Consider the following 25,468-nt stretch of genomic DNA (forward strand, 5'->3'; position numbering starts at 1 on the left):
TAAGTACTACGTACAGAAGTTTTACTTCGCGAAGGTATTTAAAAAAATGTATGCTCAATGTCATTAACAATATGGTGTAATTTAGCCTGTCTCAAGAGTCAAGCACCATTTTGTTGAAAAGCGTCAGTGATCGGCACTGCGCCGAAGCTATAGGGCTGACTTCGGTAAAATGATGTGACGTGAGGTGCCAAACTGCGGAAAATGGCGGAGGAAATACATGATTTAGCATGAATTATCATAAATAATATTAACTACTTATTTACCTCTCAGTGTCTTGAGGCAACTTAAAAAAGTACATTCTGTGTTTTCATTATTATTTAGGCAGTTAAATACTGCACAGTACTGTATTTATCATACACAAGAATACGCGTGCGTGAGTCAATGTTCGCTCGTATGTGAGGCCTTGTCGAATAGTATCCTGTAGGTGGGCCATCGTGCGTGTTGTGTTTTCGATGTAAACTCGCGGAGATGAACAGGCCTGCTACGACATAAACCAACGTCATACTAATCAAAAATTGGTCTCTCCGACTGGCTTGCCCATCATCTGCAGCATCTTGTATTCGGACTTGTGTGTCTTGAGCACGCTGGCCTGGTTCGACCCGGCGTACTGGGGGGAAGGGGGAGGATTAGAGGTGTGAGGTAAAGGTAATGAGGTAAAAGGGGGTGAGATGGCTCATTTTCGTTAGGTTGTCATCATCATTTCAGCCATAGGGCGTCCACAGCTGAACAAAGTAGGTAGAGAAGGGGTTGAATTGTGGCTCATTTTCACTAGGTTATCATCATCATCATTTCAGCCATAGGACGTCCGCTGATGAACATAGGCATCGCCCAATGATTTCCATAATGGCCGGTTCCTGTGGGTCTAGACAAAGTGCACATTATAATCGCAAACCAGTCGAAAAGTTGTCGAAAGGCCTTTTTTTTGTATGGAGTTTTGACGGATTCGATCAAAAAGACAAGTGCAACTTGTCTGGGGGGCTGATACTTATAAGAGGTCGTCGGTCCACCTTGTGGACGTCCAAAGTTGCATTTTCCGGTACGTGGCTTTTAATCTTTACCTGACCGCAGATCAAGGAACGCAACCAATCAATGTGGCAAATGACAAAATAATCCTTTATGAGATGCGATGAGGCGATATATGGTTTTCAAGGTATAATGCCCGTTTTCACCATCAATCCCTAATTTTTAAGTGACCCCTATCATGGTAACACATAAGTGTAATTTTGTTTTCGTAGGGGTCACTTAAAAACTAGGGATTGACAGTGAAATTTTCCATACTCTTATTTATTCGCACTATTCACACCCTGTGAAGGGGAGAGAAGTGCTTCAAAAATTTAAATGATGATGATAGCCTTCAAAAGAAGGCTGGAAGAGGCCTATGTCCAGCGGACTGCCGAAACGTCTCGCCTCAGCCTACTAGTAAATCGGGAAAAAATCAAATGAAACCGCGAGTCAACGTACACTCAACGCCATCTATCGGTGGAATTTCACATTACGTACGATGAGGCGGCACTAGCGACACGGTGCGGCTAAAAGAATCAACTTTTCAGACCTGTGGCAATGCAACAACCAAACGTGAGATTATGGTGTTTTGTTTGGTTTTTTTCTACAACATTTTATTTTATTTTATAAAGAGGTCATGAAAACTTGTTTGTCATAAGAAAAAAAATCGACACCTACTCTACTCATCGTCAGTCTATTGAGTGAGTCACGTTTTCCGGTCCGTAGTCGGCACTCAAACTTTTTTTGCATGCTATGGCCCCCTATTAGCATATGCTACGTAAAAGGGGGCATACGTACCTCGTCCTTATTAACCACGGGCTTGTCTCCGACCCCCCACACTTCCAAACTCCTGATGCGGAAGGTGGGTTCCTTGCTAAGTCGCTTGCACCCGCGGTAGGTGCTGTAAGACCCAGATGCCGTATGCTATGGCCTCCTATAAGACCCCCTTCAAAAGGGGGGTTACGTACCTCGTCCTTATTAACCACAGGTTTGTCTCCGACCCCCCACACTTCCAAACTCCTGATGCGGAAGGTGGGTTCCTTGCTAAGTCGCTTGCACCCGCGGTAAGTACTGTAGGACTCAGATGCCATATGCTACGGTCCCCTATAAGCCCCCTCTTCAAAAGGGGGGTTACGTACCTCGTCCTTATTAACCACGGGCTTGTCTCCGACCCCCCACACTTCCAAACTCCTGATGCGGAAGGTGGGTTCCTTGCTAAGTCGCTTGTAGCCGCGGTAGGTGCTGCAGGAATATGCTATGGCCCCCTATAAGTCTCCCCTTCAAAAGGGGGGTTAAGTACCTCGTCCTTATTAACCACGGGCTTGTCTCCGACCCCCCACACTTCCAAACTCCTGATACGGAAGGTGGGTTCCTTGCTAAGTCGTTTGTAGCCGCGGTAGGTGCTGCAAGACTCAGCGGAGGCGCCTGCGCCGAACGGATCCGCATCGATCCAAATGCCGCCGAATTCGAACTGCCCGCCCATTATCTGGAAGGGATAAAATAATAAATGACTATATGGTTAACAGTGAAAGGGTGTTTTAGAATTGTTAAATATGTCGGCTAGATGACAAAATTTCAATTATTTGTCCGTCAGACAGATAATTAGAAAATATTATCCTCATATTTTTTTATTTCTTTCATAATTAAATTGAAGTTGAAATGTCGCGTGACGTCACTTTTAAGTAAATTTTTTACTCGTGTGTCGTCACGCGACATTTCAACTCAATATAATACTGTAATTATTCGATTATGGAAAAAATTAAAAAATATGAGTCTAATATTTTCTAATTATCTGTCTGACGGACTAAATAGAATTTCGATTTCATTACCCAGTCTTCATGCCAATTGAGTAATTAAAAAATACTTAATTCTAGCCTTTAAACTGAATCAGTTTTCAATTACCTATATTTTGTGTGTATCTGAAGCAGATTGCACTCACTTACTTATACAGAGTGTTAGTTAGGTAAATGGATATATGAGCCGACACTAGCGCATGTTAACATATGCATATAAATGGTATGCTGAAGTCAGAAATTTGATATCATCATTTTAATTTTTTAAATGTTCATACAAAATAAAATTTATAAAATCGGATTTGTATGAAATTTAAAATATTAAAATGATGATATCAATTTTCTGACTTCACCATACCATTTATATGCGTATGTTAACATGGGCTAGTGTCGGCTCATATACCCATTTACCCAACACCCTGTAAAAGTGAGGTCGTGGATTCGACTCCCGTCTGAAACAATTGATATTCCTTACAAAATAACTCGTTCCACTCACCAAACCGTTGGGCAGCGTTTTCGTGTGATGGTTAAGGTACTGATAGTGATCGTTGTAGCCGGTGGAGGGATAAGCCCGCATTTTGGGCGCGAGCGCGAATAGGAACGAATCTTCGTCGCCTGGAAGAGATTAGGTATTTTTTAATGTTCTGTATTAAAATAAGTTTTCAAAATTCAACTAAATTCATGAAATAAGATTAATAAATTCCTTTTTTCATTTCAATTTTACGAGAAAAAAAAGGAAAAAAAACACTATTTTGATTTTTTTTCTTATTTTTCCTAAAATAAAAAAAAATATCTTTGGGCATTTTACACTGCGCTTCTAGTCCCAAACTAAGCAAAGCTTGTACTATGGGTACTAGACAACGGATATAAAGATACTTAAATACTTTTTTTTTTTAATTATTATACATAGAAAACACCCAGTCCAATACAAACAAATATGTTCATGCTTACAAATGTTTGTACTGTGCGGGAATCGAACCCGCTACCTCCGGAATAGTAGTCCGTTTCGAACAACTACACCAAACGGCCGACCATGTCCACCATACGGCGCCGGCTTATCGTTGTATTTTGGGACAGTATGTATAGTGATAGGATTACGTTGATAAAGCGCCAGTAGTTTAGAGCAACCTTTTGGCAAGCGAAACGTTCTGGGTTCGAGACTCGACGAGGCAATTGACATTTTCAAGGCAAGTGGTTAGTTACTTGCCAGTAATATTTTTTGTAATTGAAGCCACGACCTGAGGCATAAGTAAAGTACGGCCAACGAGAAGCGATACCAAATGTAAACAAACCCAATGTCATGGGTGAACCCGTCTGACTTTGGCGACAGTCGTATCGACTTTTTATATCGCTGCTAGTGGGCCGTACTTTAGTATTCCAGTTCACGAACAACTGAACTGTATATTTTACCTGTGAAGTTGGGTCCTATAGACCAGGAGACCGGGGCGTAGCCTCCAAATATATGCCCGCTATTGTCCTCTAAGATCAGTACTGATGCACCCTGGTCCTGGATGCGACCTGGCGAACGAAAATGAATTCAATAAGGTGCACGTTAGAACTGCAAATAGGGAATAATATGCAAGTCCACGCGAAATTTTGTCAGTGTGTGCGTGCGCGCCGCATACGTATTGGCGCGCTCACATACAAACCGCGCTCGGTGCGTTACTATGAAGATAACCTACTCATCTGTATTTACTCTGGTTTTTGTTTCTCACACGGTTAGCCACACGATGTAGCAGAGGTCTATGTACGCTGGGTAGTCCATATTTTGAACTTTATTCCCTTGGCTTAAGATCTAAGAAATAGTGGCAGTGGGCGGGGCACATAGCTCGTAGAGATGATGGCCGCTGGGGCAGAAAAGTTCTCGAGTGGCGACCACGGGCAGGAAGACGTAGCGTGGGCAGGCCCCACTAGGTGGACCGACGATCTGGTGAAGGTCGCGGGAAGAACCTGTATGCGGGCAGCGCAGGACCGTTCGTTATGGAAATCCTTGGGGGAGGCCTTTGTTCAGCAGTGGACGTTATGGCTGAAACGAACGAACGAAGGTCCAAGACCAATGAAAAATTTGGACTTGTTATGCCCAAAGGCTTAAGCCATTTTGGACTCTATAGCTCAAAACTTACCGGCCATAGTCGAAAAAGATTCCCCGTGTATGTGAGAAGAGAACAGAAACCGCCACTTGCGCTGATGCTTCTGCGGCAGATAGCTGTTTAGTCACACAATCTATGAATGCTGGATAGTTCACATTTTGGACTTTATTCCCTTGTCTTAAGGTCCAAAAACAATCAAAAATTTGGACTTGTCATGCTCAAAGGCTTAAGCCATTTTGGACTCGATAGCTCAAAACTTACCGGCCATAGTCGAAAAAGATTCCCCGTGTATGTGAGAAGAGAACAGAAACCGCCACTTGTGCTGATGCTTCTGCGGCAGATGGCTGTTTAGTCACACAATCTATGAATGCTGGATAGTTCATATTTTGGACTTTATTCCCTTGTCTTAAGGTCCAAAAACAATCAAAAATTTGGACTTGTCATGCTCAAAGGCTTAAGCCATTTTGGACTCAATAGCACAGAATAATAATAAGTACTACGTACAGAAGTTTTACTTCGCAAGGGTATTTAAAAAATGTATGCTCTATGTCATTAACAATATGGTGTAATTTAGCCTGTCTCAAGAGTCAAGCACCATTTTGTTGACAAACGTCAGCGATCGGCACTGCGCCGAAGCTATAGGGCCGACTTCGGTAAAATGATGTGACGTGAGGTGCCAAACTGCGGAAAATGGCGGAGGAAATGCATGATTTAGCATGAATTATCATGAATAATATTAACTACTTATTTACCTCTCAGTGTCTTGAGGCAACTTAAAAAAGTACATTCTGTGTTTTTATTATTATTTACGCGGTTAAATACTGCACAGTATTTCGTACACCATTTTCTTTATTTTCTTCCATCATACACAAGAATACGCGTGCGTGAGTCAATGTTCGCTCGTATGTGAGGCCTTGTCGAATAGTATCCTATAGGTGGGTCGTCGTGCGTGTTTTGTTTTCAATGTAGACTCGCGGAGATGAACAGGCCTGTCAATGGCTCAGAACTCACCAGCCATAGTCGAGAAAGATTCTCCATGTATATGAGAAGAGAACAGAAACCGCCACTTGTGCTGATGCTTCTGCGGCAGATGGCTGTTCAGCCACACGATGTGGGACAGGTCAATGAACGCTGGGTAGTCCGGCATGGCGTCTAGACCTGGAATAGTTATGGTTACATTTAAAAAAACGCATGAAAGATATCTCTTATTTTAGGGTTCTGTACCGTTGAAGGAAAAAACGGAACCCTTATAAGATCACTTTGTTGTCCGTCTACCTGCCAAGACCCTTTCTCGGGAACGCGTGGAGGAATCGAGTTGAAGTTAAAACGATATACGAACTTTTAATTTAACGTAAAAAAAATACGTTTATGACGCAAAAAACGAATATTCAGCCTTCTTTTTGATGCCGTATCTTAACGAAGACTCTTCCAGCTGATTCTACAATCCAGCACTAGTCTACATACCTCAGAGATACTGCCCACTGTGCAGGGGCTGCATGGAGACAGAAGAAACGCCTCAGCATATACTGATGGATGCAAGAGCGTGGTGGAAAATTCTTCAAACTTTATTCACAGTTGGAAGTTTGCTCGTGCAAGGCTCCTGCCTGGAATGATCTGGGTTAGCTTCAGAAGCATTTCCAGCACTGGTCTGGTAGTTCTGGTACATACCCTCAGGGATAAGAAGCCGGGAGGGCATAGAAGGCGGTAGCGGTGTCAGGCTCTTATCACCAGCCTTCTTGTTGATACCGAAGGTTCTTGAAGATTGCTAACCACTTCTAGAATGTTCTGCTGTCCAACTCTGGTCTACACACCCTCAGGTATTGGTAGCAGGGAGGGCATAGAAGGCCGTAGCGGTGTCGGGCTCTCATCGCCAGTCTTTTTGTTGACGCCTCAGATACTTGAAGACTGCTAGCTGCTTCTACAATGTTTTGCTGTCCAGCACTGGTCTACATACCCTCAGGGATAGGCAGCAGGGAAGGCATGGAAGGTGGTAGCGGCGTGGGTCACTCTTCACCAGCCTTCTGTTGACACCGAAGGCTTTTGGAAGACTGCTAGCTGCTTCTACAATGTTCTGCTGTCCAGCACTGGTCTACATACCCTCAGGAATTGGAAGCAGAGAAGGCATAGAAGGTGGTAGCGGCGTGGGACTCTCATCGCCAGCCTTCTTGTTGATGCCGTAGAGGTTCACGAACACCAGCTCTGCCAGTTGCTTCAGCAGAATGTTGGTTTGGAGCCTGGAATCATATTAGGAGGGGTGTTTCAATCATGTACAGATGCTGTTGATTACATGAACAGCCATACAAGAATAGCAATGGATATGGGCCTCCAACGATAATGATATTTTACCCTTTGATTGTCCGGCTTGTCTCATTTTGCAAGATGTTACCTAGCTGGATAGATCTTGAATTCTTGACAAAGTTAAACAGTGCATTAATACAATTATCAGGATAGTTCAGATAGTGACTTATCCTTAAGTCTTTCCCAGACAGACATCTAAGTCAACAACTTGATTATAAGCCTAGATCTTGGTTTACTTAGAACTCACCATTTAGACAGCTGGTCAGCTGTACAATGATGGTGGGGGGAGTCCAAATCCCCCCCTACCGTGGCAGCGACCGCCTCCCCCAAAGCTTGCACGTCTTGACAGTAAACTCCCCCTAGTCCCCCCTTCTAGGTTTACTCACCATTTTGACAGCTGGTCAGCTGTACAGTGATGATGGGGGAAGTCCAAATCCCCCCCTACCGTGGCAGCGATTGCCTCCCCCAATGCTTGCATAATTTGATAGTAAAATCCCCCTTTTTAGCTCACCATTTAGACAGCTGGTCTGCTGTACAGTGATGATGGGGGAGTTCAAATCCCCCCCTACCGTGGCTGCGATTGCCTCCCCCAATGCTTGCATAATTTGAACGTAAAATCCCCCTTTTTAGCTTACCATTTAGACAGCTGGTCTGCTGTACAGTGATGATGGGGGGAGTCCAAATCCCCCTGTACCGACGCAGTAAACTCCCCTCTTCTAAAGCCTGGTCCGTGAGCACGTAGAATTTTGTCCAATGACCCCAAGCTACCCATCCTCATCGCTCGCGCGTAATTATATTGCTGTCGCGCTCGCACACTCACTGCGGGCGCCCGTCGCACAGTCGCGACAGCAATATAATTACGCGCGAGCGATAAGGATGGGTAGCTTGGGGTCATTGGACAAAATTCTACGTACTCACGGACCAGGCTTTAGATAAAATCCCCTCAGTCCCCCCTTCTAGGTTTACTTACCATTTTGACAGCTGGTCAGCTGTACAATGATGGTGGGGGGAGTCCAAATCTCCCCCTACCGTGGCAGCGACCGGCTCCCCCAAAGATTGCATAATTGGCAGTAAAATCCCCCTTATTAGCTTACCATTTAGACAGCTGGTCTGCTGTACAATGATGGTGGGGGGAGTCCAAATCCTCCCCCTACCATGGCAGCGATCGTCTCCCCCAAAGCTTGCATAATTTGACAGTAAAATCCCCCTTTATAGCTTACCATTTAGACAGCTGGTCTGCTGTACAATGATGGTGGGGGGAGTCCAAATCCTCCCCCTACCATGGCAGCGATCGTCTCCCCCAAAGCTTGCATAATTTGACAGTAAAATCCCCCTTTATAGCTTACCATTTAGACAGCTGGTCAGCTGTACAGTGATAGTGGGGGGAGTCCAAATCCCCCCCTACCGTGGCAGCGACCGCCTCCCCCAAAGCTTGCATAATTTGCCAGTAAAATTCCCCTCTTTAGCTTACCATTTCGACAGCTGGTCAGCTGTACAATGATGGTGGGGGGAGTCCAAATTCCCCTGTCTGTACCCTCGCAGTAAACTCCCCTCTTCTAGGTTTACTTACCATTTCGACAGCTAGTCTGCTGTACAGTGGTGGTGGGGGGAGTCCAAATCCCCCTGTACCGTCGCAGTAAACTCCCCTCTTCTAAAGCTTGGTCCGTGAGCACGTAGAATTTTGTCCAATGACCCCAAGCTACCCATCCTCATCGCTTGTGCGTAATTATATTGCTGTCGCGCTCGCACACTCACTGCGGGCGCCCGTCGCACAGTCGCTTGGGGTGGTGGCTTGGGGTCATTGGACAAAATTCTACGTGCTCACGGACCAGGCTTTAGATAAATCCCCTCAGTCCCCCCTTCTAGGTTTACTCACCATTTTGACAGCTGATCTGCTGTACAATGATGGTGGGGGGAGTCCAAATCCCCCCCTACCGTGGCAGCGACCGCCTCCCCCAAGGCTTGCACGTGCGACGCCTTGCCTCGGAAGCCTTTCTCTATCCACGTGCGCGCGCGCCTTGACGTCGACGACTTTAATAAATTCTCTAATAAAAACCTCTGTGGTTTAGTGGCAAGACCACCTGCTTCCGATCCAGAGGTCCCGGGTTTGATTCAAAGTGGGGGCAGATTTTTCTGTAAAGTTGGTTGGGCTGGGTGGTAGAGCTTGTTCAAATCCGCCTGGTTAGCAACCACTATCTTACCTAAGTCTGTCGCCATAACAACAATGTTAACAGCTGTGTTCTGGCAGTTGCGAGGTAAGATAGCCAGTTCCTCTGTGGTTGAGGATTTCGTGTGAAGCTCGCTTCCACCTTCGGCGTCATCACTTTCCATCATGTGCGATGCGTGCCAAGAGCTTTTTTGTTAATGATAACTAAAACTCACCATTTTGACAGCTTGCAGCTCCCCCAAAGCTTGCATAATTTGACAGTAAAATCCCCTTTTTTAGCTTACCATTTAGACAGCTGGTCTGCTGTACAGTGATGATGGGGGGAGTCCAAATCCCCCCCTACCGTGGCAGCGACCGCCTCCCCCAAGGCTTGCACGTGTGACGCCTTGCCTCGGAAGCCTTTCTCTATCCACGTGCGCGCGCGATGCGAAGTCGACGACTTTAGTATCTTTATGTACGTTGATGCTATGCTCTCGCAGTACTGGAAGGTTAGAAATAGAAATGGACTTTATTTAAAACTAGCTTTCCGCCCGCGGCTTCGCCCGCGTGCAAGTTTTCGGTTTTTTATATAACCTATGACACTCAGCAATAATGTGGCTTTCTATTGGTGAAAGAATTTTTAAAATCGATTCAGTAGATCCCGAGATTACCCCTTACAATTTAACAAATATACAAACACACAAACTTTACCTCTTTATAATATTAGTATAGACTAGCGACACGCCCTGGCTTCACACGGATGCAATGTATTTTCATCCTGAATCACTAAGTATTGCTGAAAACTGCATCTAAATTCGTCGCGTGGTTTAAAAGATCTAAACGCACAGAGACAGATCGGGAGCGATTTTGTTTTATACTGTCATCATGATCATCATCTCAGCCATAGAATGTCCACTGCTGAACATAGGCCTCTCTACCAATGATAAAATGTAAATGCCTCCCCCAATGATAAAATGTATGGTAAAGATTTATTTTATTTTATTTTATTTATTAGGACAACCAACGAGACACTATAACTAAAAGTGCTTAGTTAGAACTAAGTGTTGTCTTAATTATAGGCTGCCACGGCATGCAAGATATAATACTTTTCTGCCAAAGGACTTCCACTTCTGGACAAAGGCCTCCCCCAAGGATTTCCACAACGATTCTCCTGCGCTGCCTGCATCCAAACACTTCACTAGATAGTTGGTCCATCGAGTGGGAGGCTTGCCTGCCTACAGTACGTTTTCGGGGCCACTGGAGAACTTTTCTGTCACAATGGCCATCAGTTCCACGAGCTATGTGCCTCGAATGTTGCCACTTACGTTTGGCAATTCTGCGGGCTATACGTTAAAAATGTAATGCAATATGAAAGCTTTTTAAATTAAAGCAAAAGCGAATCGTAACACATACCTCTCTTAATAATTGATAAGGCAACTCGACGGTTTCGTTATAATCCTTCCCTAAACTGTTGTATGTGACCATCATTCTCTCGTCCACTGTTCCTGTAACAGAATACAAAGAAATTGAAAAGAAACTCGGTCACTTTTTACATACATTGCCGATCACCTCACTTTTAGCTCATCGACTAACTAATCTATCAGTACTTCTAGCATGAACAACGTTCGTCTTCGAATCGTTTGCGTATTCGACAAAATTCGATACTCAACCTTCGAATTAAACGATAACGTGACAATTTTGATTCTCAAAATAAGTTCTGTGCAACCATTTCTCATACTTAGTTCACTTTACGATAAGTTGAAAGGGCGCTGTTGTAGTTTTCGTACTAAATCTTTTGATGACGATTCGAATACGCAAACGATTCGAACTCGAAAGTTTTTCGAGCTGGCCGTACGGAATTACTTCTCCGCATTCGTTAGAACTACACAGTTGTTTCTCGTTCAAGCTAACTCGTATGTAGTTTCAAGTTCTTCTTTTTCATCAAATTCTTTATTAGTATCTAGGCCTTTTCAGGACACTTATAGCTTGCCCTATCACCACGAGGACAACATATCTGCTGGTGTATAGACAGTGGGACAAGTGTCTAGCAAAACCATAATCTCTTCTCAGTCGTTGGTCGTCAGGAGTGTAGATTGTTGTGGGCAGATGTTGCTCGCCTTACGATGTCCTACCATTTTTGCCTGTTGGTGGTTAGCTTGGTGCAGGGAGCCTGGATCGGAGGAAATAGTTCATACCTCTTACATTATACACGTACAGCTCCGCAAACCTATTGAAGTCGACCGACGGCGACTTCTGCTGGCCTGACCCGAAGAGGAAGTTCGATAAGTACTGCGCTAGTCGAGGGTCTATTTGGGGGCCCCAGAATTTCTGAAAATAATCAATGAATAATATTACAAAACGGTAAGATGACCTAGTAAATAGGAAACCTAGTGGGAAACTAAGGGAATCTCTATCTTATCTTATGCAGGGCTAAGCCTTGGCGTAGTGCACGTCGACCCCTTGGGACCTTTGTGCTTCCTTTGATCTTTATTCCCTATCATCCACAAAAATCCTATCCATTTGGTGAATTAAGTGCTTGGGTGAGACGGACATGTCTTCTGGTGCTGGAAACCCATCCTTGTTCTAGCTAACACAGTAGGTGTTTCGTGGACTCCCCATGATCTTGTGATCGACAGTAGTCGTCGCCAGTTGAAACTAGGAGTAACTAACTAACTAATAAATGGATGTCAGAGGACTGTCGATCAGAGGAGTCGCTGATTTGTTCCCCGACAATCGGTGGACTATTGGTAAGCCCACTCTTAACACAAGCATTGTACATTTAAACCTACTTAGCAGTAGTAACTAAGGGTAACTAAATATGAATGGGCAATATGTCATCGGATTCTCGATTCAAGACGATGCTGGTTCCAACCACTGGACTATTAAGGTGAAGAACCCACTCCTAACACAACCATTTTAGCTTAGCTTGGCCTTGAGGGGTTATCAGACATAGGTCAATATATTCTGTGGTAGTACGTAAAACTGTTCACTTATCCACTACCGACCAAGCACCCTGGAGATTTAACATTATCATCAAAAATATGATTGGACTGACAGCTGTTTAGAGCTGGCAGTGTAAAGAAAGCGTGCATCATCGCTTAAATATAGTGTAGCCGGATGCGCACGCGAGTGTACTCCACGGGTATGTATTGTTATGGTGTGGCCAGAGAATAGGCGGTTTAAGGGCTTTTACACAAAACTACTCCCCTGGGGGCAGGCCTTTGTCGAGCTGTGAACGACGACGTTTCAACAAACGACACAGCTTCGCTTGTTTCAACAAACGAATACAAAACTGCGAATCGGCGCCTCAATGACAGGGGGGCGCTACCATCGTTCAACTACATAATATGGTTTCCAACATGGCAAAAATCGAAACCAGCGATCCGGTATTGACGGTGGCACCCCACTGTCAATGTCATGCATAGGACAGTTCAGTATTTTGGAACTATATGCGAATTCGAACAAGATTTGCTGGATTTCAAGCGTTCCACGATTCTCATCGCAGGAATGCATGATGCAAAACAATTCGCAAATTCTTGCGGTGCGTCGTGGTGGGAGTTCGTTTTATGATGCGCGTCTTCACCAGACATGACTTTAACAGCTTATACCTCTTTAGTTTCGTGGCCCAACATAACAGAATATTTCATACATCTCGCCCGACAGTATTCCATACAAAAAATAAACAACGTCCATCGCTAACGTATAAACTATGCTTTGATTATCTGTTTGAAATTTATGCGTCTCTTGCGCATGTTCATGTCAGGTACAATCGACAGCACATTAGAGAATTCTTGTAAAATCACCCTTATCCCCTATTAATACAGTTATTTTTTATCCACAACAAGGAAGCTCTTGGCCTGCATCTCATCTGATGGAAAGTGATGATCAGGCCGAAGGTTACCAAGAACTGACTATCATATCTCCAACTGCCGGAGCACACAATGCTGAAACATTGTTGTTATGGCGACAGACGAACAGACAGAATCGACAGAAGAAGTCCGCCTGGCTACCTAAAGCCAGGCGGACTTAGGACAACCCCTACCACCAACCAAAAATTTTACCTCCACTGGGAATTGAACCCAGGACCAATGGGTCAGAAGCAGACAGTTTTACCACTAGACCACAGGCGCATTCATTTTACTTAGGATAGATAAGCGATTAACTGCGAATATCATGATAGAAATGAGAAAATGAGGTCAACCCATTATGTTACAACCTTTCACACCACGTTGAAAAGAAAATAAATAATTCAATATTTCATCTAGAAGATGAAACTTAGTATGTACACACGGCCACACTGTTAGCTATTCATTTCCGTTTTTGCTCTCGCTCTCATCAAATGGTGATTCTTTGCGATAGAACAAGACGACATGACAGGCAATGGATAGTTAACACTGTTGCCGATGGTACAACTGTTTTGGACAACCCTGACCCTTGTAATACGAGGAAGGTAATGTTGGACAGCCCTGACCGTTACGAGGAAGGTAATGTACCGTGTTGAGGATGGATATAAGACACCTGGCCCACGTTTCAAGGGCTCGTGGCTTTATAACGATTGGATATGTTTTGGTGCTTTTCCTTGTTTAGTGTTCTTATGAGTACATTAGTAGTACCTACTTTAATACGTAGAGGTAATAGGTTATCATCATATCACCCAGTATTTTATCAACATAATTCGTTGGGGGAGGATTTTGTCCAGCAGTGGCATTCGGTTGAAACAACCAATTTTCATTTGTCCGCCGAGCGCCAATTGTAATCATTATCATTTCAGCCACAGGACGTCCACTGCTGAACATAGGCCTCTCCCAATGATTTCCACATCGCCCAGTTGTTAGCGGCCTGAATCCAGCGCCTTCCTGTTACCTGTTAAGGTTACTAAACTTTTGTTTGTCACATCCGCTTTGCAATGGACGGAAGAGGAACCTTAACTTCGAACTCCTCCTATGCTATCTTCTTCTGATTAAATTCATTTCGGGTCCAATCGCAATAACAGTTTAACTTTCCCCCGGGACAAACTTGACCTTCACTGGCTGGGTTTTTATAGGCAGTCAAACTGTAGATCCTGGCTATGCAGGAGTTGCAGCGGTGGGAACGAGAGGTGGGAACAGGACCGTTTGTTACCATTATGTCAATTGTGATTATTTGTGATACACATTCGTTTTTAAAAGACTCTCGACTTTCATAAACAATTTTTCATGTCTGTATATCACAGAATTGGACTAATTTGGCCCCAACACAAATCCTTCGTTTCACAACAGACCTAATGCATCGGCCACTGTTTACCAAACAGTCGGGGAGTGTAATCGCTGGTGGCTTGATGGATGGGCCATTGCCAGAGCCGAAATAACCGTATTATTTGTAACTGTTATTGTAACAAGTGACAAAACAGTAACTAAAGGTATCATTGCCTTCAAAAATCAATTAAATCCAAAGGTATCATCAAAAATGAAATGGCGACGAAGCGATTTCTGAATCACAACTTTCACCTTCCACTGTCCACCCACAAGGTGGACCGACGACCTCATAAAGGTAGCAGGAAGGCGCTGTCAACCGTCATTATGTAATCATTGGGGGTAATGGGGGTGGTCTATATTCAGCGGTGAGACGCCCTATGGCTGATTTCATTTGATAATGATGAACAAAGGTGACGCTTGTAACTTTCTACTATAGATTGTGTCTAAGGGGAACCTGTAAGTAGTTATTTCCATACAAGTGTAGAACTTTTTTTATGCATAACAAAGCAGGTCTGTAATCGCACCTGATGTTAAGTGAGATGCAGTCTAGATCTCCCATGTAGTAAGTGCTTATTACTCTCGCCCTGAAAAGGCCCGGATTATAGTGTTCGGGAAAGATAGCAGCAGGCAACGAATTCCAGTCCCTATCTGTTCGCATTATAAAAGAGAACTTAAAGCTTGTAGAGAATCAGCGTTTTGACAGCTTGTGGGGTCCGATCCCATATTTCGTCACTATTTCACCTAACCTTAACCTTAAGTTGGTTGGGGAAAAGTGATCTTGTCGATTTTTAATCTTCAATCGATATTTTAATTGCTATTGCGATAACGCAAAAATAATTCAGAACACAGGAGGTTTTTTCATCGAAATATGCGATGAAAGTCTTGATCCAACGGTTTTTCTCCGTGTGGGATGCGGCCCACGTCACTCTGATGTTCAATAGAAATGTTTACTAAACAACCTAGTTATATCCAGGATATTGACGTACTAGCTCTAATTACGTGCGCTAATTACTGTAGCTCTAGGATTAGATTGGAGCTACACGAACTCTAGATTAAAACATCTTTCTAGATCTTTCACACTATAGTCTAGTTTTGCGGGGTCTAGTGATGCAGGACCCTGTAAAAATTGCAAGTTTATTGACATTAAGCTTACTTTACTTACTCCTGTGTTTATTAATCTTACTTTTTGCTTATTGTGTGTCAATGTGTTTCGCAAATAAACCTTATATCTATCTATCTATCACTTCCATGCCGCTCTCATAGCTCAGGCACTGAGTCAAGCGCTAAACTTATAGGTTAGTAATTTGTCCCCTACAAATTAGCAATCCCTAAAAAATTCCTCCGGTTGCCTAGCAGAACTAATATCCGTAAGAGCCCTGCAATTTACCTAAAAACTATGACCCAGCCGCACCACGGCCGGCAAATAAACCTCGCCATAAAGCGGCTGACGTCAATGGGAGCAAATAATGGTCGCAAACAATGGGAATGTTACCAATTGCGGGTAGGGAACGTGTACGTGACGATTTGACATAGATCTGACGTAGTTCAGGTGCCTACTTACTCTACTATACGAGTAGATGTTTTAAACCTTTGTTTGTCACCTGCCATCCGCTTTGCAATGGAGGGAAGTCGAACCTTAATTTCGAACTCCTCCTATGTTCTTCTGATTAATTTCTTTGCGGATCCAATGACAGTTTAACTTTCCCCCGGGACAAACTTGACCTTCATTGGTTGGGTTTTTATGGTGGTCAAGCTGTAGATCCTGGCTACACAGGAGTTGCAGTGGTGGGAACGAGAGGTGGGAATAGTCCCGTTTATACGAGTAGATGTCCAACACTGAACCGTCCCAGCTATGACATTTCAGGAGGGCGTTACTATCAATACTGGATTATTAGTACCGATTTTGGAAGCAATAAGAAAGCAGTGACGGATTTACAGTTTTGTCGCCCGTAGGCTAGGGTGGGGTTGGATCTTTATTTAACTTTTATCTTCTGAAATCGAGTAAGCGTCATCTGAAATCTGCCGCCCCTAGGACGCTGCCGCCCCTAGGCCGCGGCCTATACGGCTTATTGACAGATCCAGGACTGATGGAAAGCATTGGGGGAGGCCTATGTTCAGCAGTGGACGTCCTATGGCTGAGATGATGATGATGATGAGTTCCGATTTTTGCGATGTTGGACAACTATATAATTATTACATTTACAGGAGAGCGCTACTTTCAATACTTGGTTTGTTTTTTATTTTTGCAACTTGACGTTTCAACATCGTTGGACTGTAAAACAGTTAGAGTAGGCGCACACCGTTGATTTTTAGTTGGCCGATAGTTGTGCCCGATTTTAAATTGTATGAAGAATCGGCCAAATCGAATCGGCGTAGTGTGCGCACTCCCATACATGCCCATACTGATCAACTGCCCGACTAAACTATCGGCCGACGAAAAATCAACGGTGTGCGCCTACTCAACACCCATCATACTGTGGCAAACTTTGGCTAAAATTCAATAAAGATCTTTCATTTCCACTTATACGGAAATCGGAAATTCTGGAACAGAAATACAAAAACTTTTTGTGGGCATGGAATTTAATTATGTCAAAAAGTAAACACAATTCTCTAGAGGCAGGTATTAATTGCCTGATCAACTGTTTCAATAGGGTAATGGATACCCCACATAGTTAATTAATATACTGTTTATGAGTTGTTAAAACGCGACACTCCCATAGATTTTGATGGTAAGCGCACTATGACGTCGTCGGGTAGATTTCAAAGTTACAAAAAGTTGAATTTACTTGATTTTCAGAATTTTCTGAGTTGTGTCTTGAAATATTGGTTAATGGTGTCAACTATAGTCTGGTCGCCAAGTACGTAGAATTTTGTCCAATGACCCTAAGACATCCTTATCGCTCGCGCGTAATTATAATTTCATATTGAAACTGTCCGAATCTATGAATGTCTGTAGCTACATGTTTCCATACAAATGTCGCGCTTTTGCACGCTATGGCCATGGTACATGAATACATTTCATTTTTATGTTCTAGCTAAACTCATTCTAGAATGTAGAGTAGGTACCTAGGCAAATATAGGTACACTAAAGACGCATTACAGAACGTAAGAAATAATTTCAAAAATCAACACCTGCATTGTGTGATGTTTATGCTTTCAGTCGAAACTACATATTATAACGAGATATTGTCGAAATCAGTTAAAAACTAATATTTACGGCGCAATCTCGACACAGGCCAGCGCTAGACTCAATAAAAACGACGTTAGCGCGTTTATTACTCCATTTTGTACACAACACAAATAGCTCCTTTGCTATGTAATAACTCGAGTATTTCGTTGGGCTGATAGACGTTATGAATTATGACTAGACTTTGCTGGACATTATGCTTAGTCAAAATTAATAATTAACACCTAGGACGCCACGCGGAACTTTTTTTTATTGACAACGAGGAAGCTCTTGGCCTGTATCTCACCTGATGGTAAGTGATGATCAGGCCGAAGGTGGAAGCGAGCTTCACCCGGAATCCTCAACCACGGAGGAACTGGCTATCTTACCTCTAACTGCCGGAACACAACAATGCTGTTAACATTGTTGTTATGGCGACAGACTTAAGTAAGATGGTGGTAGCTAGCCATGCGGACTTTGAACAAGCCCTACCACCAACCAAATCGAACAGAAAAATCTGCCCCCACTGAGAATCGAACCCGGGACCACAGAGGCTCATCGGTGAGCCTCGAACGATAACATTTCTTTTGTCTGTCTCAGCAGTCAAAGTCTTAATGATAAGCAAACAAAGACGAAGAGAAGTGATATCCGAAATAAATATTCCATTCAAGCAGAACTGATGCCCGTAGGGGCAGAAGACCGAGGACCGTAAAACGAAGAGTAGGTAGACCTACTCGGTGGATCGACGATCTGTTGAAGGTAGAGGGAAGAGAGAATCTTTGATGGAAGCCTTTGTCCAGCAGTGGACGTCTTTTATTTGAAACCAGACCAAAAGAAACGTAAATCATGTGGTATTTCCAGATGCGGACAGCATAGGAATTAGGACCGGGCTTTATGGAAATTCTGGGGAGAATCCTATTCCAACCAGTGGACGTCTTTTGGTTGATACCAGGCGAATAGAACGTTCACCATGTGGTGTTGCCAGATCTATTTAAAACTCAAATTTCTATATTTTAAGGTAAATTACCTGTAAAACCCAAGGGTAATCTCGACAAGAACAATGGGTAGCATGAACCAATCAACCCGCATTCCTGTTGGATCTATTTTAGCGAATAGTTTACACTTGTGCCGGTTTAGTGCGCTGTAAATCAAAACGAGCAGTGCCGTGATTACTGCAGCCGTCTGTGGTCTAAGTTAGGAGGAAAATCGATGGGAAAGAATAGTATTTTCTGCGAGGCTTTTATAAAGCGCTTTTACAAATCCATGTCCAGCATAACTTTAGCCCTGCTACTGCCTTGGGACAGTAAGTGCGGCTGATGAGAAGCAGTGCACGGATCTGTCACTTTTCGACTTTTTTCGATCATCAAGGATGTATTTCTAGGTACATCCCTCGAGCAAGTTATCGCGACTCGGGGATTTAGAGATTTTAAACTCTTGAGTTAGTGGCGAATCAAGTTAGGTTACGTAGGCTGGAACCTAGGACGGCAATTGGCAAATTGGGCGCAATTCTATAACGTCTATCTTGCAGAATTTACTTCATGTATGGTTGGTACATAATTTGATCTAACCTTTTTTAATGGTCATGACCATGGGTCTACAAGCCACGAAATCAAAAAATCAAAATCAAAATCAAAAATATTTATTCAGTTTAGACCACAAGTGGCACTTATGAACGTCAATAGAAAATAATAAAAAAAGAAAAGGTAGCCCTTATGGGGCACTTTACATGTCTCCTTATCTTTGAATATGGACGAATAGGTAATTTCAAGATAATCTCGGTCTATCAAAGATGAATTGATCCAATTCATCAATTCCAGAGTAATTCTATTCAAGAAAAAAGATTTGAGATACTTCCAGCTCCGTAACTGGAAACTTTGTACCACTCATATTTGTCAGAACAAATCTCTTGACAGTTCGCCAGTTTTCAGTGCAATGAAACTGCGCGGACAATGTACTGCGTTATGTATGTTTTCAATATTTCTGAGTTACATACTTCTGACGCAATAGCATGGATGGAGTAGACCACATGATGTATGTTAAGCGAAACATATAGTTAGTTATTTTCATATGAATAAGTTCATTAGGTGACCTGATAATATGGTCTATACCAGTGTTTTTCAACCTGTGGGTCGGTCGCGAAAGGATATAAAAACTACCTCAGTAAAAAAAACAGTTATGTTTTTTTAAAGATAGAGATATCCGAAATCTTATTATGCAAATGCGTAAATGTTGTATGGATTGAAGTATTCTGTTCCCACAACATCTTTGTAACATTATAAAATGCTTGAAAAAAAAAAGCAAACGGTCGGGGAGACGAAAAATATTTTTTCATACTAGGGGGGGTCGTGTCATGAAAAAGGCTTATAAAGGTTTGTTTGTTCGCTTGAACGCGCTAATCTCAGGAACTAAATTTTTTTGTGTTAGATAGCCCATTTATCGAGGAAGTAGGCTACATAACATCACCCTACAGCCAATAGGGGCGGAGCAGTAAAGAAAATGTTGCAAAAACGGGAAACATTACTCAAACTATTTCCACGCGTACGAAATCGCGGGCAAGATAGTGAACACATAGAGTACCTTTATCTGATTTTAGATAAATGTACTCATTGAAACATATTAGTCATAAAATACAATAAACACAGGGTGTCTGAAATCTAAAAATCTATCGAAACCTAAAGGAAAAATAATGGTCGCCACGCCACTCGTCGTGATAAACTAAATAAGCTTGTGTTACGGTTACGAGTTGGTTCACCACAATAGACTAGCGGGCGAAGATCGAACCCTACTTATACTCAATTGACTTCATTTATTGAATAGTGAGTTGGGTTTCCAGGGACATAATGGAGTGTATTTAAAAAAACTGATCTTGAAATAAAAATAGTTAACTAACCAACTAACTAAGTACTTATTGTGTGCAACCTAGAGTAAAAATCTCTACGTGCTAACGCAAAAACACGGCTACTTACAAAAAAATAAATGAAGTAACAAAATATTTAGTGACAAAACAGTACCACCACCTTAAAATTAAACTAAAGAACGGCGCGAGTGCTTTTAACAAACAAAACCAAAGTGGAGATATTAGCACTCATAATAAAATTACAAATGGGACAAAATACAAAGTAAGGTCACATACAAGTTATTAGAGGGACAAAACAATAAGGAACGTTTATGAAAGGCACATTTTATAATTTTAATATTTTTTAGTTTAATTTTTCTTATTTCAATACAGGGTGTCAGTTACATAAAAACAATACAAATGTTAAAAGACTAAACTAGAATCTCAGTCAGTCTTAATTACACTGTATCACTGTATCAAAACTGTCACAAAAGTTACTTTGTCCAGCCGGGCTAAAATATGAAATCTTATCGACGACTTTAGATGACAAATGTATGGGCTTATCGCGTAAAACTGATAAAATGGTGCGATAAAAGCTTATCATGGCGCGCATCTTAGGTCTACAGGGCATCATCACATTCTAATTAATTTAGAAAATCTACTATATTACATTGAATATAGTTTCAGTTCTGATACAACAGACATAGAACAGATATTGTGATTCACGCGTATATTTTATGTAAATAATTTATGATCGTGTGAAGCCCGCGGCAGGTTTTCGCTAGCATTTGATAATTATATCAACAAATAGCGTTTGTCGGTCTGTACAAGCAATTAACACCCTGTATAAAAACGATTGACACACATCTGTATTATTGATGATGAGTTTTTTTTAATATGTGGTTCTGGAGATAACGATAGCATTATTTATTCATAAAAACTAGGAGTCTACAAAACTGTGGAGGAAAACTATTTTTTTTATGATTCGAATCTTTTTCTCAAATATACAGGGTGGAATTTTGTAATGCCAACTGAAATAATCTTTGAATGTAGTTTTCTTTCTTTTAAAAAAATAAAGGAATGTTTTCTTTCAGTAAAGTTTTCCAACCTGCATAAAGTTCAAAAATAAAAGTGCCTTTCAAATCAAATGAAAATTAAAATGAAACTAAACAAGGAATAATAAAATCACTTACTGAAAACTTGTATGTAATGCAATAATTGGTAATTTGGCCAGTGACACATGGAATATTAGTTTTTACATAAATAATTTTAACTTCTACAAAGTATGTAATAAGAATTTTATCAATTTAACTTTAACAAGAAATATAAATAAATTTTGAAGCAGAATTCTCAGTAAAATAATATTATGACAAAAACCCACATTTCTGGGATTAAAAAAATTGCATGTTGAACTTTTGACTAGCATCAAAATAAGTATTCATAATAGACTTAAAAAAATTATGATTATTTAAAAATGTTATTATTCTAATTGGAATATTTAAATAAGACGTCACTGTCACCGACCAAACGCATAAAACTAAAAAGGTGAAAAACAAAAAATGAACGCACTTCTAGCAACACGGCATCTACTTTGCCACTCACTATCAGGTCGTCCTCACGGATCCTTTCCGAGTTCTTGCTGGCGGCTCTGAACGTAGCCGCCACATACTTTTGTTCTTCCTTCGTTAGTAACGTACATTTCGCTGCCAGCTTTTTACTGGTGTTTCCCATCCTGTAAATGACAAGTGTGTTAATAAGTGGGTTTTTATTACAAATTTAATACAAATATTACTGTGGCAAAATCTAAAAAAGTGTTCTTTTATGATCAGAAATATTAATAAAACATAATAATTATTATTAACAGTTCAAATTATTTTTATATGGCAATGACTATTGAAACTATACTGCCAAAAAGTTGCACACTTTGAAGTCCTTTGAAAGAATCCGATAGACAGTGTTCCTTAAGTTTCATGCATTTGCCAAAGAACTATGATAAAGAAAATATAATAGAATACAAAATACACATTTAGGCCCGTTTTCACCAACAATCCCTAATTTTTAAGTGATCACTATGACAACAAAATTCCTGTTAATTGTTACTATAGGTCACTTAAAAATTAGGGATTGATGGTGAAAACATGGACGTGGACGTCATTTGGCTGAAACGAACGAACAAACGATGGTGAAAACGGGCATTAGACTCATAAAAATTATATTTATTTATGATAGATTCTGTTTCTTATGGCTTCTACTAAAACATGAAGTGCTTTTTACTATTGACTGGTAGAAAATTCAACAGTTGATACAATATACCTAGTTCACAAGATATTGACACAAGCGTAGGCAATGAAAATTAATACAAGCTGAGCAAATTTGTATTTCAGTAATTAATAGTTCTATACAAGTCTTCTGACAGTTGTTCTAATTAATTAGACTACTCTCAGTAATCAGTTAATTGGTTTGAATGACATAATATTAGCTGATATGTTACTCAATGAGCAATATTAATTATCATAATATAGCATTAAGATAGTTGAATATGATAATCAAAATGATAGTGCAAGTATTGGTAGGTACAGTCGCGGAATGAAAAGGTTCGTCACCTTAGTGTCGGTTTTCGCTTGCACTAGGTACTGTAAGAGTCAAACCTGCCAACATACCAGTGCAAGAAACAGTGCTGCTAACATTTAAATAAATGTGACGTTTGCTAACGAAGAAGGTTTTGCTTATTTTTCTGTCCCATCAGTGCAATGTTACAAAATGTATTTTTTTATTTAATAGAAATAATAATGGCAGGTTGAACCAACAAGAAGGTTTTAGTTTATCAATCATAAAAATTTTCTTGACAAGATAAATGTCAAACAACTTTAATCTGAATAATTTTGAACTTTACTGACTAACAGTTAAAGATTATTTTGTCTATCTCGAGATTATTCTGTAACATAGTTTCAAAAGGTAATATGTGCTCGCGATTCGTTGAAGGAATCAATTTGAAAACTGACGAACCTTTTCATTCCGCGACTGTACATATCTCATACATTTTATTTGAATTTTTATATCAAGTAAAATATTTTTAAAAAAATGAGCGTGTTGATAACAAGATTTAATGCTGTATTTGATGTTTTCTATTTATTTGACTTGATTGAACGTTTAGTTCTAGACTTTTTCCGCGTATATTTACACTTGCGATTGTCGCGATCACGGTCAAGGCAAGACCTTACTTCTATTTATAATAGACGCGTTTTAGTTAGTTTCCTCCAGTGCAATAGCAAATGTTACTTAACTGCCTGCCTATCTAAGCAAAATGATGTTAACAAATGCAAAAAAACACCTTACCTGTTATCAGAACAAATATTTACTATTTACACACACACAACAAATAATCGACTAAATAATTTATTAAACATAATAATATCTACTATTATCAGTCCATTACAGCCCACAACACATTATGATAAGCGTAAAATTTTATACAACAGCTAAAATTAGCTGAGGTTAATCAATATTTTGCTTGCAAAATGAAAATTCGCGATTTTTTTAGGTTACCTGTCAATGTCAAATTAATTTTTATTTACTTTTCAAAAGTTTATTTCCGCACGGAAACTTGGTGCAGAGCGGGAAGCGCACAAGTTGCGTCAAAGGCCGCGTCACTACGACTGCTGCCTTATCACGAACAATTTAGTCTGGAAATAAACCACCTTTGAAATGAAAATTGATTTTTCCAAGCGTTTGAGATTTTTCACAAATGATTTTATCTGAATTAATGCATTTTGTAGTTAAGACAGGTTTAAAGTAAACAACAACGCCATCTTCCTCCCAAAGCTGCTAAAAAATAAAGCAACAATTTATTAATGTATCCCTGCTAAAATCTAATTTTTCCCTAGAGAAAAGCTAATGGCTAGCCTTGACTTGTTGACTTATTCAAAATGATAACAGAAAATCACGTGCAGTCAATGAACGGGAATCTTTTTAACTTCGTTTGCTGCTGTGTGCGACAGTCGCGTGTAGATTTATTTTCGTCAGGTGTTAAGTAGGTATTAGTCATCTTTACTACTGGCCTATTAAGCAAATAGCACTCTTAAAACAAAGCCAACTGGTAATTAACCGTAACATCTGGCAAATGACTTAAGTACTTACCTATCTGATGAATATTTGATCGGTAGCGTAGACAAATTACATATTTTCAAAGTTATCCAATACGTTTTGGAAACATTTCATCTTTACATCTTTCCCAATCAATGCGCGTTCTCTAAAAATAATTTTTGACACGGTTAGGTATCATTATAAAGCATAAAAGCATTATTTTTGAGATTAAGTAGTGCTAAAATAAAAATGCGTTTAACTTTATTATTTAATTTTTTATTTCCCTATTAACAGTTTTGTATGGATAGGCTTTAAAATGGTTGTCCCTACATTATGCGGTTGGTGTCTACCCAACAACATGTTGTCCTATAGGTTGAACAAATTATTTTACATGTTACTCTCACTCACATCTTTTATCGTGATCTTGATTGATCATCTCCACAATGATACTATTGTCCATACTGTCGAAATCATTGTTACAACTGTATAAGCTCTAATAGTTTTCGTTACAGTTTCATTCTTCAGTCGGGCAGCTACATTTCTTTGGAGCAATAAAAACATATGTATTTGAGGCGGTATACTCAAAGCTGTTGCCAGGAATTTTATCCTGGGACAAAGGAAAGCTGGTAAAATGGAGCCAAGTAAAATAAAAGTGAATAAGCTTCCACTAAGGATTAAATTTCCTTGGATATCTTCTGGGTAGACCGCAGAACCGACAATATAGCTCCAGTGTGCTAACGTCCCAAGTTTCAATATCCAAAGCACCTTCAAAGCTACAGTACTGCAGACAACGATTGCTATTGTTGAGAGAATGCACATC

General features: G+C 40.9%; 1 protein-coding gene across 1 annotated transcript; it reads right to left on the reverse strand.

Moving 5' to 3' along the window:
• Nucleotides 1–508: 508 nt before the first annotated feature.
• On the reverse strand, nucleotides 509–24,105 carry LOC114364364 (TLD domain-containing protein 1). The gene is made up of 14 exons (XM_028320490.1): nucleotides 23,902–24,105; nucleotides 22,135–22,297; nucleotides 11,525–11,657; nucleotides 10,743–10,834; nucleotides 9,635–9,831; nucleotides 6,983–7,119; nucleotides 5,897–6,043; nucleotides 4,206–4,313; nucleotides 3,292–3,410; nucleotides 2,303–2,488; nucleotides 2,142–2,267; nucleotides 1,971–2,054; nucleotides 1,801–1,884; nucleotides 509–607 (listed from the first exon to the last, which is right to left on the reverse strand). The coding sequence occupies exons 2-14, from the start codon at nucleotides 22,294–22,296 to the stop codon at nucleotides 509–511; spliced, it is 1,674 nt and encodes a 557-aa protein (XP_028176291.1). The 5' UTR covers nucleotide 22,297; nucleotides 23,902–24,105.
• Between the last annotated feature and the right edge of the window lie 1,363 nt (nucleotides 24,106–25,468).

Source organism: Ostrinia furnacalis, unplaced genomic scaffold (genome assembly GCF_004193835.3).
Source record: "Ostrinia furnacalis isolate ACB-3 unplaced genomic scaffold, ASM419383v2 OfSCF7393, whole genome shotgun sequence".
Classification (NCBI taxonomy): Eukaryota; Metazoa; Arthropoda; class Insecta; order Lepidoptera; family Crambidae; genus Ostrinia; species Ostrinia furnacalis.

Bases quoted from the DNA above. Each gene is read 5' to 3' on its own strand.
- LOC114364364 (XM_028320490.1), bottom strand. From the start codon at position 22,296: ATGGGAAACACCAGTAAAAAGCTGGCAGCGAAATGTACGTTACTAACG. The intron at 10,835-11,524 runs GTATGAACTATT...ATTCTGTTACAG, and splicing joins GTACGTGTATAATGTAAGAG to GAACAGTGGACGAGAGAATG. The intron at 2,489-3,291 runs GTGAGTGGAACG...TATCCCTTCCAG, and splicing joins AAACGCTGCCCAACGGTTTG to ATAATGGGCGGGCAGTTCGA.